Source organism: Hyla sarda, chromosome 6, assembly GCF_029499605.1.
Source record: "Hyla sarda isolate aHylSar1 chromosome 6, aHylSar1.hap1, whole genome shotgun sequence".
Classification (NCBI taxonomy): Eukaryota; Metazoa; Chordata; class Amphibia; order Anura; family Hylidae; genus Hyla; species Hyla sarda.
The window spans coordinates 80639921-80655384 of NC_079194.1; the positions used below are offsets into that span (position 1 = coordinate 80639921).

At 39.7% G+C, this 15464-nt stretch overlaps 1 protein-coding gene across 2 annotated transcripts in view; it reads right to left on the reverse strand.

Annotated features, from left to right (window-relative positions):
• Positions 1-3900: 3900 nt before the first annotated feature.
• The window catches only part of SLC6A11 (solute carrier family 6 member 11), a 375576-nt gene continuing 364012 nt past the window's right edge, over positions 3901-15464 (reverse strand). For both annotated transcript variants that reach the window (XM_056524287.1, XM_056524288.1), the window contains exons 13-15: positions 13341-13441; positions 12179-12349; positions 3901-5461 (exon numbers count right to left, since the gene is read on the reverse strand). In XM_056524287.1, the coding sequence (XP_056380262.1) occupies positions 5309-5461; positions 12179-12349; positions 13341-13441 (425 nt within the window). In that variant the 3' untranslated portion in view covers positions 3901-5308. The remainder of the gene's footprint in view (positions 5462-12178; positions 12350-13340; positions 13442-15464) is intronic.

Genomic DNA, 15464 nt, shown 5'->3' on the forward strand with positions numbered 1-15464 from the left:
TTTGTATCCTATTCTGGTTACACACTTATTCCAGACATAGCAATAACATCTGAGTAACATTAAAATTAAATATATAATGTTTAACATATTAATTATAACTTCAATTTGTTTACGTATTCACAATATATTATGATATGTATGTAAATATAGATCTGTGTTATAGATGTTATTTCTCTGTATTTACAGTACCTGACTTTTGATTCTGCTTTAACATTGTGTTTCATTATAATATTATTTTCTCATAATAAGAAAAATATCATTAAAGACATAGCATGGTTTTAGAAAACATGATGACAGCTGAATATATGGTGTGAATTCTTTTACAAATAAATAAAATTTCCCAAAGGAAAAAATATTTAACAAAAAAGTTAAACATTTATAAAGATTGTGAAATTTAATATAGATATTAAACGACCTAAACAGTTGGTTTGGTTGCACACTAACGTTTACAACAATCTAGAGCCAAAGAACATTATAGTAAAAGAGGTTCTCCAGGATCTTTAGAAATGTGAGTACATAACACAAAATAAAAACTTCTCAACCCTAATCCCGATAGTTTCAGTGCTGCTACTACTCCAGTACCCACTCTCTTGTTGTGTGGTATATGACCACTGAGCCAGGTGATTGACTCTACCTGACATCATGACTACAGGCCAAGTTGGGGCATCACTGATGTGGCAGTGGATTTTTTTTTATATTTTATGCCTGTTTCAGACTGTACACAAAGTTCTAAAAATCATGATAACACCTTTAAATCTAACCTATTGAATTGCTACCCCCTGTATTGGTAGCCCATTGGCAAATGCAATTTAGGGGGAGTATACATAGAAGGTCAGATAATTCTCCAGGGCCCAAGAATCTCAATAAATTCCGATATTATAAATGGTACATAGTATATGGGGACTTAAACAGATTTTGGAGGATATTTGACCTCTGCTCCCAGGATTAGTGGGGGTCACAGTGGTTGAGCCACCACCAATAAGCTAAATAACCCTTATCCTATAAAAAGAGATAACTTTTGATGATGGAATACCCCTTATAGTAATTTCCAATTACTTTAATGAGGAGTTGAAAATGTCAATATGTATATTCTACTTTAATTATTACATTAAAAGATCTAAGTGGAAAGGTCTTTCCTGCCTTCCTTTCATATAAGGTGAGTACCTTATATGTGTGCATGTGTGGTACAATTTCAAACACTTAACTTATGGGGAACAGAAATGTTGAGTTATGGCCATGTATGGTTTGCAATGTATCGAAATGATGGGACAAATCTGTAGAGCAGCAAACAATATATGTGGGTTTGTACCCTATGTGATCATCTATTTATTTATCTGTTTAATTATTTATTTATTTTAAACATGTGAGTTATAAGGGTAGTTTGTTAACATATTTTCTCGAAATAATAAGCAGCAAATATCCATTAAAAGTCATGCACGTATTAATATTGCTAATAGTATTGCAGTTTTTGTTTCTTCTAAGTTTTGTACATAATTTTTATGCCTAGAATGTAATTGCTTGTATTAATATGCTGAAACAAATTATGATTCCAGATATAGAGGCAAAGGCCCCATTGCAACTGTAGAATTAGTTTGCAGTTACAGCATACTGACTGCTGGTTCCTGTTTTTTTGCTATTACAGCAACTTACAATTTTAAGGACTACAACCATGTTGTTGTTTTTTACGATTGTCATGCAACTTTTCCCGTCGGCTGATATTGATATAGATTTTACTGTTGCTGCATGAAAAAATGCTTAGATAGCAAAAGCTATGGGATAAAATGTGCACTACTTTATTTATAAAAAAGAGCCAATAATGTTATAAAAGAGCTGTTTGTTTATAAAAAAAACATTTCATTTGGAAAAACTATACAAAATTACAAATTACTTCTGGGTATGACTGTTTTATATTTTTAACTTGTAAACTTTTTAACATTTTTGCAAAAATGTATTTTTTTTATGTCACATGAATCATTATGATTTCATTAAAGTGAGTTTCACATATATTACAACCTAGAATTCAGGTAAGAGTCAATTAGAAGTAAACTTATAAAATCTGTAAAATTGCGTTACTGATTAAAGGGGTACTCCAGCGCTTAGACATCTTATCCCCTATCCAAAGGATAGGGGATAAGATGCCTGATCACGGGGGTCCGCCGCTGGGGACCCCCGTGATCTTGCACGCCGCACCTCGTTAAAATCAGTCCCCGGAGCGTGTTCGCTCTGGGAATGATTACTGTTGATCACGGGACCGGAACGTTGTGACGTCACGGCTCTGCCCTGTGTGACGTCACGAATCCGCCCCGTGTGACGTCACGCTCTGCCCCCTCAATGCAAGCTTATGGGAGGGTGGCATGACAGCTGTCACGCCCCCTCCCATAGGCTTGCATTCAGGGGGCAGAGCGTGACGTCACACGGGGCGGATTTGTGACGTCACAACGCTCCGGCCCCGTGATCGATAGTAATCAGACCCAGAGCGAACACCCTCCGGGGACTGATTTTAACGGGGTGTGGCGTGCAAGATAATGGGGGTCCCCAGCGGCGGAACCCCCGCGATCAGGCATCTTATCCCCTATCCTTTGGATAGGGGATAAGATGTCTAAGCACCGGAGTACCCCTTTAACCATTTATTGTAAGTGCCATGACTGTGCTTATTATCCTGTCAAATATTGTAACAACATATAATTCCCATTGCCCTGTCATTTTAAAATGTAATATAAAGATACTTATAAGATAGAAACTAAAAAAAGAAAAAAATAAGTAGGGAAGACAAACACTGTCATAGAAGTGGTTTCAGAGATTGTTTTGGCATTTGGATGCCCACGGGTCTCCTTGCCACATAACAAATTGTAGAATTGTATGTTTTAGACACTGAAATGTAGTAAGTTTAGTAACTTTGGTGCAATGTTGTCTATGATACCTCTTCACTGGTGCTCACTCACATTCAACAATAGCAGCTACGCTGAATCATTAAAGTACTTCATCTATGTAAACATATTCAGTGGCAGTTCTAGCTGGCTGAAAAAGTTGAAGAAGCTCTCCAACCTAAATATTTATATACATTTATATTGTTTCCCATATAAACTCATTGCTTAAATTGCACAGTGGTAAAGAATGGTTCAGATTCTGAGCTTCTCACCTTAGCTGGTTTGGCACATTAGGCTTCTTCTAGGGTTACAGCTGGGATGAATTCCATTTACAAACAACCAAGAATGTTTGAAATTTAGTTTAAAAAGTCTCTTAGGATTAAAGGAGTTTTCTGAGTAGTTAGACATACATACTCTCATTTCTCAACAAAGTCTTATTTCCTGGACCAGTGGCCACTGATTTTTTACTTCCATATTGTACAAGGTCTTTGATGGGTACAAACAGTAGCAATCTAGATACATATTTCTCAAACAACCATGTAGTTGTAGAGACACAAATAGCTCTATTCACCACAGCCAAGAGCATGCATTACAATCCAAGGGGCCTATCACAAAACTCCTTATGGGCCCCAAACTCTTACTGAGAGCTCTAAATATGCTATTATAGTTTAAGACAACATACTGTGTTATTATACTACATATTATATCCTTATAGTGACAGAGGTCAGTACTACTGGGGGACAGTATATGGACTTATATAGCTAGTATTAAATTTCACCTAGTGACAGCTAATGTGGAAGTACTGTAGTTAATTGTCATGTCCAATTCTTCACAGGTTTCATAGCAGTCGTGTGGAAGGTATTTTCTGTAGCTGTGGTCTAGAAAATGAGCTCTAGGGCTTACAGGGAACCTTCGGAAAGTTTTAGCCACCAAACCAGTGCCAGAAGCTGGACAATGACCTATTGTCATTGGTAATCTAAGGACAATTTTGGAACTATGGCACCATATTGTTCGATACTGACGCTTGTTTCAATGCAAAAACTTTATGACAGGTTCTCTTTAAAAAAAAACTTTTGACATGTTGTAGCGACCTCTAAAAACTTTTGATAGGTTGGGTCTGGGGTACAGCCCAGGGGTGTAGCTATAGAGGTAGCAGAGGTAGCAGTCACATCGGTAGCCTGGTGCCTAAGGGGGCCCCAAAGCATTTCTGCCCCATTAGAGACCAGTAATATAATTGGCATATGGGGCCCTGTTGCAGATTTTACATCAGGCCCAGAAGTTACAAGCTACGCCTCTGGTCCAGCCAATTGCTAAAATGAGTCGTGAGAAGTGCAAGCTAAGTGCATTCTCTCTTTTCTTTGTGACTGAGATGGACCCCGCATTCTAGGTCAATGGGACTGTCTTGGTTGCACGCTTCTCTCACCACTCGGTTTAGCGAGAGCCCAACATTCAACCCTAAACAAAACTTTCTTATTGATACACATTAAAGGGATTTGCAAGAAATAAAAAAACAGAGCTAATTTCTTAAAAAAAAAAAAAAAACAGCAGCACACCTGTCCTCAGATTGTATGTGGTATTACAACTTGACTCAATTCAATTTAATGAAAAGTGGTGCTGTTTTTGGAAGAAATTAGGTTATTCTCCTGGATAATCCCTTTAAATGATGGGAAAATATAGAATTAGAAAATGACAGCATGTTATTCATGATTTTGTTGTGTCAGAGAAACCCTAAATCCTCCCAATCCCTGACATACTCTAAGGCCAATGTTATACGGAAAATTACAAGAAACATTGACGGGAAATATAATTGATCAATGTTTTCATTAAATACAAGTATTTTCTTTTGTATTAAACAAGTAATATTACACAAAAAAAGGCATAAGTTGTCAAGTCATATAGAAACATACAGTACAACAACTCACCAAATATTAGCAATTAATAGTCTTTTTACCTTAGTAAAAAGAAAGATGGGTAAAACTATGAGGCCTGTGTATGGATACATCACAAAAAAAGGAGGAAGAGCACATAACCAGTAATACATGATAACAAGCCTGTTCATAGACATACATTACCAGCTGGGATAGTCATAACTGTGATATTAGATTAGAAGAATATCTTATATAAACACCATGCTTCATAAAATCCAAGTATAAAAATTTTACAACACGCTATACATGTGTCTATAGCTCTATAAAACCTGGACCATTATCACAACATTACATAAACTTGGCACTAAAAAAAAACCATACAATACTGTTTTATAATCAGTCAATATAGAATAATAAAAAAAAAAATCACTTGAAACATTATACAATGTACACTTTGAAATTAAACATGTTAAAATTTGTGCGAAACAGGTGAGCATCTATTAATTCAGTGAAATAATATTCTTTTTTCATATTCTTATTTTACAAAACAACAAGTGTCAAATAAAATATCCTTTAAAAGTGTGTTTCTTTTTCTGTAATGGCCGATATGGTTCCATCACCTTGAAGCCTGGTGTCACAGTCGTTAACGGCATTTGTACAGGCAGCAGCTAGTAGTTTTCCTCTCATTTTTAAGTCCGGGCTGGGCAATATCAAAGCTTTAAATCTCTGTAAGAAAATTATTACATTAGGTTATAGGAAAAAATATAGATAGCAAATTGTCCTGACTTTAAAATAAAGATACGGTTTGAGCAACTAGATTAATAATATTCTAATTGCTCAGACTTATTGAGGTGAGTAAGGCAATGCCACGCATAACCTGTAGAAAGGTGTGACAATGTTTTTCTAGGTACCGTATATACTCGAGTATAAGCCGAGTTTTTCAGCACGATTTTTCGTGCTGAAAACACCCCCCTCGGCTTATACTCGAGTGAACTCTCCGCCCTCAGTGGTCTTCAACCTGCGGACCTCCAGAGGTTTCAAAACTACAACTCCCAGCAAGCTCGGGCAGCCACCGGCTGTCCGGCCTTGCTGGGAGTTGTAGTTTTGAAACCTCTGGAGGTCCGCAGGTTGAAGACCACTGCGGCCTTCGACATCATTCATCCCCCCCCCCCTCTCACCCCCTTTAGTTCTGTACTCACCTCCGCTCGGCGGGACGTTAGGGTGCGCTGGTCCGGTGCTGCAGGACTGTCCGGTGGGGAGGTCGTCCGGTGGGATAGTGGTTCCGGGCTTTTCATCTTCACCGGGGGGGCCTCTTTTCCGCGCTTCGGGCCCGGCCCGCGGAATAGTAATGTTGCCTTGACGACGACGCAGAGGGACGTTCATTAGCAACGTCCCTCTGCGTCGTCGTCAAGGCAACGCCTCTATTCCGGGCCCGAAGTGCAGAGAAGAGGCCCCCCGGTGAAGATGGCAGCCCGGAACCACTATCCCACCGGACGACCTCCCCACCGGACAGTCCTGCAGCACCGGACCAGCGCACCCTAAAGTCCCGTCGAGTGGAGGTGAGTACAGAACTAAAGGGGGTGAGGGGGGGGCTGAATGATCTCGAAGGCCGCAGTGGTCTTCAACCTGCGGACCTCCAGAGGTTTCAAAACTACAACTCCCAGCAAGCCCAGACAGCCGATGGCTGCCCAGGCTTGATGGGAGTTGTAGTTTTGAAACATCTGGAGGTCCGCAGATTGAAGACCACTGTATCAGACATTAACAAACGGTGATGATGAAGGTGGGGGGCTGATGACATGTGGTGATGATGACAAGGGGATGATGGGGGGGGGGTGTGGGATGATGACAAGGGGATGATGAAGGGGGGGGTGGGATGATGACAGGGGGATGATGAAGGGGGGTGTGGGATGATGACAAGGGGATGATGAAGGGGGGTGTGGGATGATGACAGGGGGATGATGAAGAGGGGTGTGGGATGATGACAAGGAGATGATGAAGGGGGGTGTGGGATTATGACAAGGGGATGATGAAGGGGTGTGTGGGATGATGACAAGGGGTTGATGAAGGGGGGGTGGGATTATGACAAGGGGATGATGAAGGGGGGGTGGGATTATGACAAGGGGATGATGAAGGGGGGGTGTGGGATGATGACAGGGGGATGATGAAGGGGGGTGTGGGATGATGACAAGGGGATGATGAAGGGGGGTGGGGATGATGACAAGGGGATGATGAAGGGGGGGAGGGGATGATGAAGGGGGGTGTGGGATGATGACAAGGGGATGATGAAGGGGGGGTGGGATGATGACAAGGGGATGATGAAGGGGGATGTGGGATGAAGACAAGGGGGTGATGAAAGGGGGGTGTGGGATGATGACAAGGGGATGATGAAGGGGGGTGTGGGATGATGACAAGGGGATGATGACAGGCGGTGATGATGAAGGGGGGATGATGACAGGCGGTGATGATGAAGGGGGGATGATGACAGGCGGTGATGATGATGAGGGTGTTAATGACGGGGGTCTGGATGATGACAGGGGGATGATGTATTTCCCACCCTAGGCTTATACTCTAGTCAATAACTTTTCCTGGGATTTTGGGGTAAAATCAGGGGCCTCGGCTTATATTCGGGTCGGCTTATACTCGAGTATATACGGTACATGAAAATTGGCACATAGTCCAAAACAAATATCTACATATATGAACAGGTAAGGCCACACGCATGCCAGATAGAAACGTCAGGGCAAAAGTTAACCGCAAACAGACTTGTCCACTAAACTGAGGTGCAGTATGAAAACTTTACTTTTAACAATTACAATAAAAACACCTAATAGTGATTCCCAAGTGTAACATAAATCAGTGTAAGACATATAAGAACATTCGCCTGCCAGATGCCAATACAGGTAAACAAATGGGTCGCAACACATATTGATGCTCTTGTAGTCTCAAAATAAATCATAATAAATATATATAGTTCCCTATCATATATTGTAATTATTAAAAGTTATGTTTTAATACGGCACCTCAGTCCAGTGGACAAATTTGTTTGTTGTTCACACAGTCCAAAATCAGTAGATCATTCAGGGTAAAACAACATCTTAACCCCTTCCAGACCTATGACATACACTTGCATCATGGGTTGGGTGAGGGAATATGCCATTGTATCAGCCAACACTAGCCAGTAATGACCAGCCAGTGATCTCCAATGCCAACCATACCTGACCTAGCACTTAGTGCCTGCTGTGACTTGGCTATGGAGCCTATGGCAGGCTGTACCAAAAGATCGCTGATGGAATGGATCAATGTAATGCCATATACATCACATTGACCTACATAAGCAATCAAATGATGGTAGTGCTAAAAAAGTTAATTTTTTTTTTTAATTATAAACAATTCCTCCTAATAATATTCAAATCACCCCCCCCCCCCTTCCTATTTTCAAAATAAATAAATGTTTAAACAAATAAAATAAATATATTTGGAATTGCTGCTTGCAGAAATGTCTGAACCATTAAGTTATCTCACTTCTTATTCCATATGGTCAATGGTGTAAACAATTGTTGAAAAGTCAAAACTACCCAAAAGCAAAAATTCAAGAGCTCTGAGTGCTGTCCTGTCTTGGCCAGTGATTATCTAAGTGGGCAGTTCCTGCTCTGAGCTATAGAATTAAAAGGAGAAATCTTGTAAAAACAAACATATCCCCTATCCACAGGATTCCAAGCTCTGGGATGCCCTGCGATCACTAGGATGGGACCCGGTGCACAGTGAGGAGCGCGTGCTGCAGGCAGCACATGCTTCATTTATTTCTATGGGAGCACAGAAAAGACCCAAGTATAGGACCCAGGTACAGCACTCAGGCATCATCGATGCTCTCCTATAAATGAATGTAGGGCATGCCGTCTACCGGTAGAGGACGCATGCTCTTCACTGAAGAAGCCGGGTTCCAGCCCGGAGATCTTGCTGCGTCCCAGCAACCAGACCCCCCCCCACGATCAGCTACTTATCCCCTATCCTGTAGATAGGGGATACGTTTACTTTCGCCGTGGGGTCTCCTTTAAGAAAACACATCAGTTTCACTGTGCACTGTGTAAAAATAAAACTACCCATAAGCTGCAAAATGGTGTTGTCCTGTTTTTCAGTTTAACCTCGCAAATAATAAGTATTCTCCATACATATTATGATTAAATGACATTACAAATTAGAATTGTCCTGTAACAAAAATAAGTCCTTATATGGCTCTGTAGATGAAAAAATTATGGTTATGTCCACAAGGAGTTACAAATTTTACCCTACATAAACTAAAACCTTCTATAGAAAAGTAGGATTGGCCATTTATTAAATATATTCCTCCACTTTAACCCCTTAACGACCACCGACGTAAATGTATGTCCTGATTTGGCGGGACTTCGCACACCAGGGCGTACATTTATGTCCTGTGTATGACCGCGAGCATTGGAACGGTGCTTGCGTCATACATGGCAGATAACCCGCAGGAACCTGCCGGTAATGGCCGACATCCGCGATCACGCGGATGTCTGCCATTAACCCCTCAGATGCTGTGATCAATACAGGTCACGGCATCTGCGGCAGTGCGGTACTTTGAATGGATGATCGGATCGCCCGCATCGCTGCCGTGGCGATCCGATCATCCAGCATGGCGGCCGGAGGTCCCCTCGCCTGGCTTCGGCCGTCTCCTGGGGTCTTCTGCTCTGGTCTGAGAGCAGAGCAGAAGATTACCGATAACACGGATCAGTGCTATTTCCTAAACATAGCACTGAACAGTATTAGCAATCAAAGACTGCTATAGATAGTCTCCTATGGGGACATAAAAAGTGTAAAAAAAAAGTTGAAAAATATAAAAATAAAAAGTAAAAAAAAGTGAAAAATCCCCTCCCCCAATTAAAATGAGAATTGTCAGTTCTTCCCATTTTACCCACAAAAAGCGTAAACAATTTTTTTATGAACATATTTGATATTTCCACGTGTGTAAATGTCTGAAATTTCAAAAGATAATGTTAATTATCCCGTAGGGTGAATGGCGTAAACGTAAAAAATTTAAAAAGTTAAAAAAATTCTACTTTTTTGACACATTTTATTAAAAAAAAATATCTGAAAGTTTTATATATGCAAATGTGATATCAATAAAAAGTACAGATGAAGGTGCAAAAATTGAGCCCTCATACAGCCCTATATATGGAAAAATGAAAAAGTTATAGGTGGTCAAAATAGGGCGATTTTAGATTATTGATTTTGTACAAAAAGATTTCGATTTTTTTTTAAGTGGTACAAAAATATAAAAGTATCTAGCCATGGGTATCATTTTAATTGTATTGACCCACAGAATAAAGAACACATTTCATTTTTACCGTAAAGTGTATAGTGTGAAAACAAAACCCTCCAAAATGTGCAAAATTGTGGTTTTCATTTAAATTTCCTCCCTAAATTTTTTTTGGGGGGGGTTTGCCGTACATTTAATGGTAAAATGAGAGGTTTCATTACAAAGTACAATTGGTCACGCAAAAAACAAGCCCTTATATGGGTCTGTAGATGGAAATATAAAGGAGTTATTGATTTTAGATGGCCTGGTCCTTAAGGTTAAAATGGGCTTGGTCCTTAAGGGGTTAAAATTGCACCATTAAGAATGAAAAGTTGTGGAGTTATGCAAATCACAGGATCAATAGACATGTTAATGATATAAAAATTATAAAATGATGGAACCAAATTATTCAGAACATGCCAATTTATTCAGTATTGAGTATGAGCACCACACACAGAAATACATGCACTTATACACCTTGACATGCTATCAATATGGTCATTAAGGGTATGTTCACACAGAGGAATTGGAGAGGAATTTCCATGAGTAATTCTGCTCGCTTTTTCCTCTCCAATACATCCAGCAGTGAAAACCCCATAGAGCTGTGCAGAATTTCTGCCTCTCAGTTCACACTGAGGAATTTCCTCAAGCAGAATTTTGACGAGGAAGTCTGTTCCGCTTGAAGAAAGAACATGTTCTTTCTTTCAGGCGGAATCAGCGTTGTTCTCCCATAAAGAACAATGCTCTTTTTTTTTTAGTCAGAAGTCATGGAGCGGAATTGGCGCGGAATTGGCGCAGAATTCGCGCCAAATTTCCACATGAAAAAAAAAAATGTTTATGAATAGATATACTTGATACTCCTCCTCCGCATGAAACCTTTATTTCCGCTCCAATTCCGTGCGAAATTCCTCGCAAAATGTCTGTGAGTTCTTGTGGAAAAGTAACAATATTTTGAGGCAGAAAATTTCTGCTTGATTTCCGCCCCAATTCCTCAGTGTGAACATACCCTAATGGTGTCTGGGGAATGTTCTGAGGAATGTCCACACTAAATCACTAGCAGCTACTTATGCAATGATGTCCCAAATGTACTCCGGGAGACAAGTCCAGAGATGCTGCAGGCATGTTTAGGACTTGCAAGCAATATGCAATAGCACATGCGGCCTGGTGTTTCTTTGTAAAACAGCTCCTGGGTCACTTTGTAAAAATAGTTCAATGACCAAACAATGTAACACTGAGCTGTCAGTGTAACTGGAATTATTTATAGTGAGGTCCAGGTACTGTACATTATGCCACACCACCCTATAATCCAGGCAGTAGGACCAGTGTGACATTCACTCATAAAGGCCTTTTCATGTCACTGTCCACGTGGCCTCATACCAAGCTTTGGCATCTGAGACAAAAGCAGGACTCACTAAGGAGGAAAGACCTCCATTCTAGTCTTCATTGCTCTCTTGCTCTAAATCATGATAGCCTTTGTGAATAGCAGTGCAATGTTAATGGAACACCTGTAGCTGGATGCCTGACTCGTAGACTAATGTTGCACAAGCACCATACTAATTGTGTAGACACTGATGCCCAAGGCTTGGTATGTGATGTCTAATTTCAATCACAGTACAGAATGAATAACTAGTCATTCTTCTAATCTGATGATCCATCCGTGCAGAGGACCATCTCTGTATACCTCTTGCTGTTATTCCAGTTCATAGTTGGTCTCCCATCCACTGGGACATACAACAATTATTCATGCTGCCTTCTCGGCCTATGCTCCTAGTAATTTGCCGGAGTGATAAACCTAAGGGCTCTTAGTTTGCGACAAGTGGCAATAACTGGCACGTCCACCAATAGAAGGCATTGCCCAATTAAACTGTACTGACTTCATCCAATTTCTGAGCTTTCATGTGGCTGAAAAAAAATGCTTTTGAACTGTCTTTTATACCAGTAAAGCCCCTACTACATGCCACAAATTGGGGATAGGTGCATGAAAATTTGATCATTGGCAGATCTTAGCAACACATACTTCATCCTCAATTTGCATAACCATATGGCTTGTCTTTCTTGGTGTTGCAATTTCAATGCATGATAATTTTAAACACTAGTATCTAATATCATGGCCCTCTTGGAATTTTTACCTCAGATAAGGTTCCTTCAGTCTTCCACACCTTTATTATTATCCACAACGGAATACAAACCATAGATGACAGAGCCATCATCCAGCCTATACCGTAACCCCATGGTGGGTAGGTGTATATATTATTGTACTTTAGAGGCTTGTACTTCACCAAGAAAAATATAAAGATGCTCTGTAACAAAAATGGAAAACACAATATATTATAAAAATGTTTATGGATATGGCTAACTTTTTTTTAAATCAAATTTGATGGTATTACATTATACAATTCACAGTACACAGCCCAGTAAGTAGGGGTGGGTTGTAATAACATATGTTTATGGTGACAGTCCTTAGTACTTAAATTTCTAATAATTCTGCTATAAGTCTCACTCTAAGTTAACACCCAATGGTGACGCTTTCATTAGAGGGCTTTCAGCAGTTTTGAGCTATCAGCCAGTTCCAAAGAAGCAGAGTCTTCCCCTTTTGGTGCTCTGAAATCCTTGTATTGAAAGCTTCCTAGCCCCCCTTCTCAGCTAAGATTGACAGTTCTATAGCTCTCTGGAATAAGAGCTATAGCTTTCAACAATAACTGAAACGAAGGGTTGTGGAAGCAATTAAGTAAGCTCCATGCACCAACAAGAAGTTTGATTTCTCCCCTTTCTCCCACACTGCATGTGCAGTGATTCTGTAAAACGCTAACAGTCCGGTCAAACTCGTTGCATGAGATTTCAAAAGAGCTAGGAGAGACCTAGCTGTCCTTCAAAGAGGGAGAGAGTGGGAGGGTGGGAAAAGCAAGTCAATAGTGGTGATGTGGTTCTCTTTGACTCCTTGGGCCGGTAATAAAAAAAAATGTACATAAAAAAGATGGACATGACTAAAGTTTTTTTTTTTTAGTTGGCCTTTAAAGGGGTTCATCAACTCTAAACAATTGTGAGGGGAATTTCAACCCTAAGGTATCATAGAGCTCTGCATACATGAGCATGATCAGAACAACTTTCAGCATGATAGTAAACAGGAATGTTTGCATTTATTGGTGGCAAGCAAAGATCTTAAAAATGGTGAGGAACACAAAACATACCCCAAAGTTTTCTAAGTATTTATTTCATATAGTCTATATTATCACACAAATATTTTAGGACTTATTTTAGAAACATCCCCCGTAGTTGTCAATGTAAACTTACAGCACAAATTCCAGGGGTGAAAATCATCCAACACCATTTAAATAGGAAAAATGGACGATGCCCGATCATGTCTTCAATATTGTCATAAAACCGATTGCTTCCTACAAACACAAGTGATAATATTAAAGCAAAACATAAGGTTTTATCGTAAAAAAAAAAATAGATATTGCTTTCATTTTTATTAGGAAAATCCAGGATATGATCAGCTGGAAGTGAGCATCATTGTCTCATAGTGTATGAAGCCTAACTTGTCAAGGTAGGGTATTGGAAAACCATACATTCATTGGACCTATCGCCCATAATGATAGATCTCCTCTACTATATGTTATATTGTAGCACTACAAACGTGGATTCCGCATGTTGTTTGTATGTGTGCTTCTTGGTTCAATCATACAACGTAAAACCTGATATTTAGTCAAAAGACTTTCTAACTTAGCTGTAGTCTCATTTTTTTTTTTATAAGTCTATGATAAATAAAATTTGACATAATATAAAATAATACGTAAAGACAGTTAGAAAAAAAAAAAACAATCAATGAGATTAGAGATGAGCGAACTTTTGAAAAATTCAATTCGGCCGATCCGCTGAATTTTCCCGGCAAGATTAGTTTCAGACCGAATTTATATTGTGGCGAATCATTATTAAAAACAGCTATTTCTGTCCTACAGAGAGCCTCAATAGGGGTGTAGAGCACTGTGTCTTGTCCTAACACGCATATGGAGTCTGCTATGTTAGTGAAATATTACTGTTATTCAGTATGACATGTAGTGTTGCTCGCGAATATTCGCAATTCGAATATTATTTGCGAATATCGCATATTCGCGAATTCGCGAATTTAGCGAATATAGCGCTATATATTCGTAATTACGAATATTCGTGTTTTTTTTTTTTTTTTCTTCACAGTACACATCACAGTGATCACCCCTCTCTGCTTCCAGCTTGTGTGGTGTAAAGAAGGCTCTAACACTACTGTGTGAGACTGGCGTGCGGAAATTCGCATATGCGAAAATTAGTGTATGCTAATGTTCGCATATGCGAATTTTTGCACATACTAACTTTGTGTATGCTAATTTTCACATATGTTAATTTTCGCATATGCGTATTTTCGCATATGCGAAAAATAAAACGAGAATATAACGAATATGCGAATATTCGCGAATATATGACGAATATTCGTCCATATATTCGCGAATATTCGCGAATTCGAATATGGCCTATGCCGCTCAACACTAATGACATGCAGATAACAGGCGTTGCTATTAGAATCCCTGCTGCAGAGCATCGATGAGGCAGCAGGGAGACCATATGGTGTAAAAATTGAAAAAAATGAAGATATTTTTTAATGTTATTTTTATTTTATTTAATTTGAACTTATTTAAATTTTTTGAGTACCCATTCTGGTGAGAATCGAGCTGGCGGTCCTCTGCCATGCGAGATACCACTTGTTCCAGCCCTTGCCTTTCAGTGCCCCCCTGACTATGAAAGTGCAAATGTTTCATTTAATCAGTTATGGTTCATGGTAATCGCTTAAATATATTTTTTAAATTGAAGATTTTAGATATATTAAAATTTTTAAAGTTTAAGGTGCCAACAGCATAAGGAGTCTGTATAGTGGCACAATGACACAGCCTGGAGCTGGCGGCAGCATGAGTAGACAATAGGGCTTCACAATCTCTAAATTTAAAAGATGCATTTTAAAATTGAAATGGAAGATTTATGGTAGCTAGTGCTTCCATAAAATATTTTTAGGTAATGTCCCAGGCCCAGCAGCATCAGTAAACCATATAGTGGCTGAATGGCACAGCCTGAAGCTTGTGGCAGCATGAGTAGACAATAAGGCTTCACAATCCCTAAGATTAAAAGATGAATTTTAAAATTGAAATTGAAGATTTTGAATTTGAAATTTAAGATTATACTCCCAAATTTCAATGTCCCGGGCCCCGGCGCGTGGTTAGACCAAATCTAAGAAGTAGTCACATAGTCACATGGCAACACAATGACAGAGCCTGGAGGTGGCATCAGTATGAGAAAACCATATAGTGGCTGAATGACTGCCTGGAGTTTGTGGCAGCATGGGGAGACCGTATAGTGGCTGAATGGCACAGCCTGGAGTTGGCGGCAGCA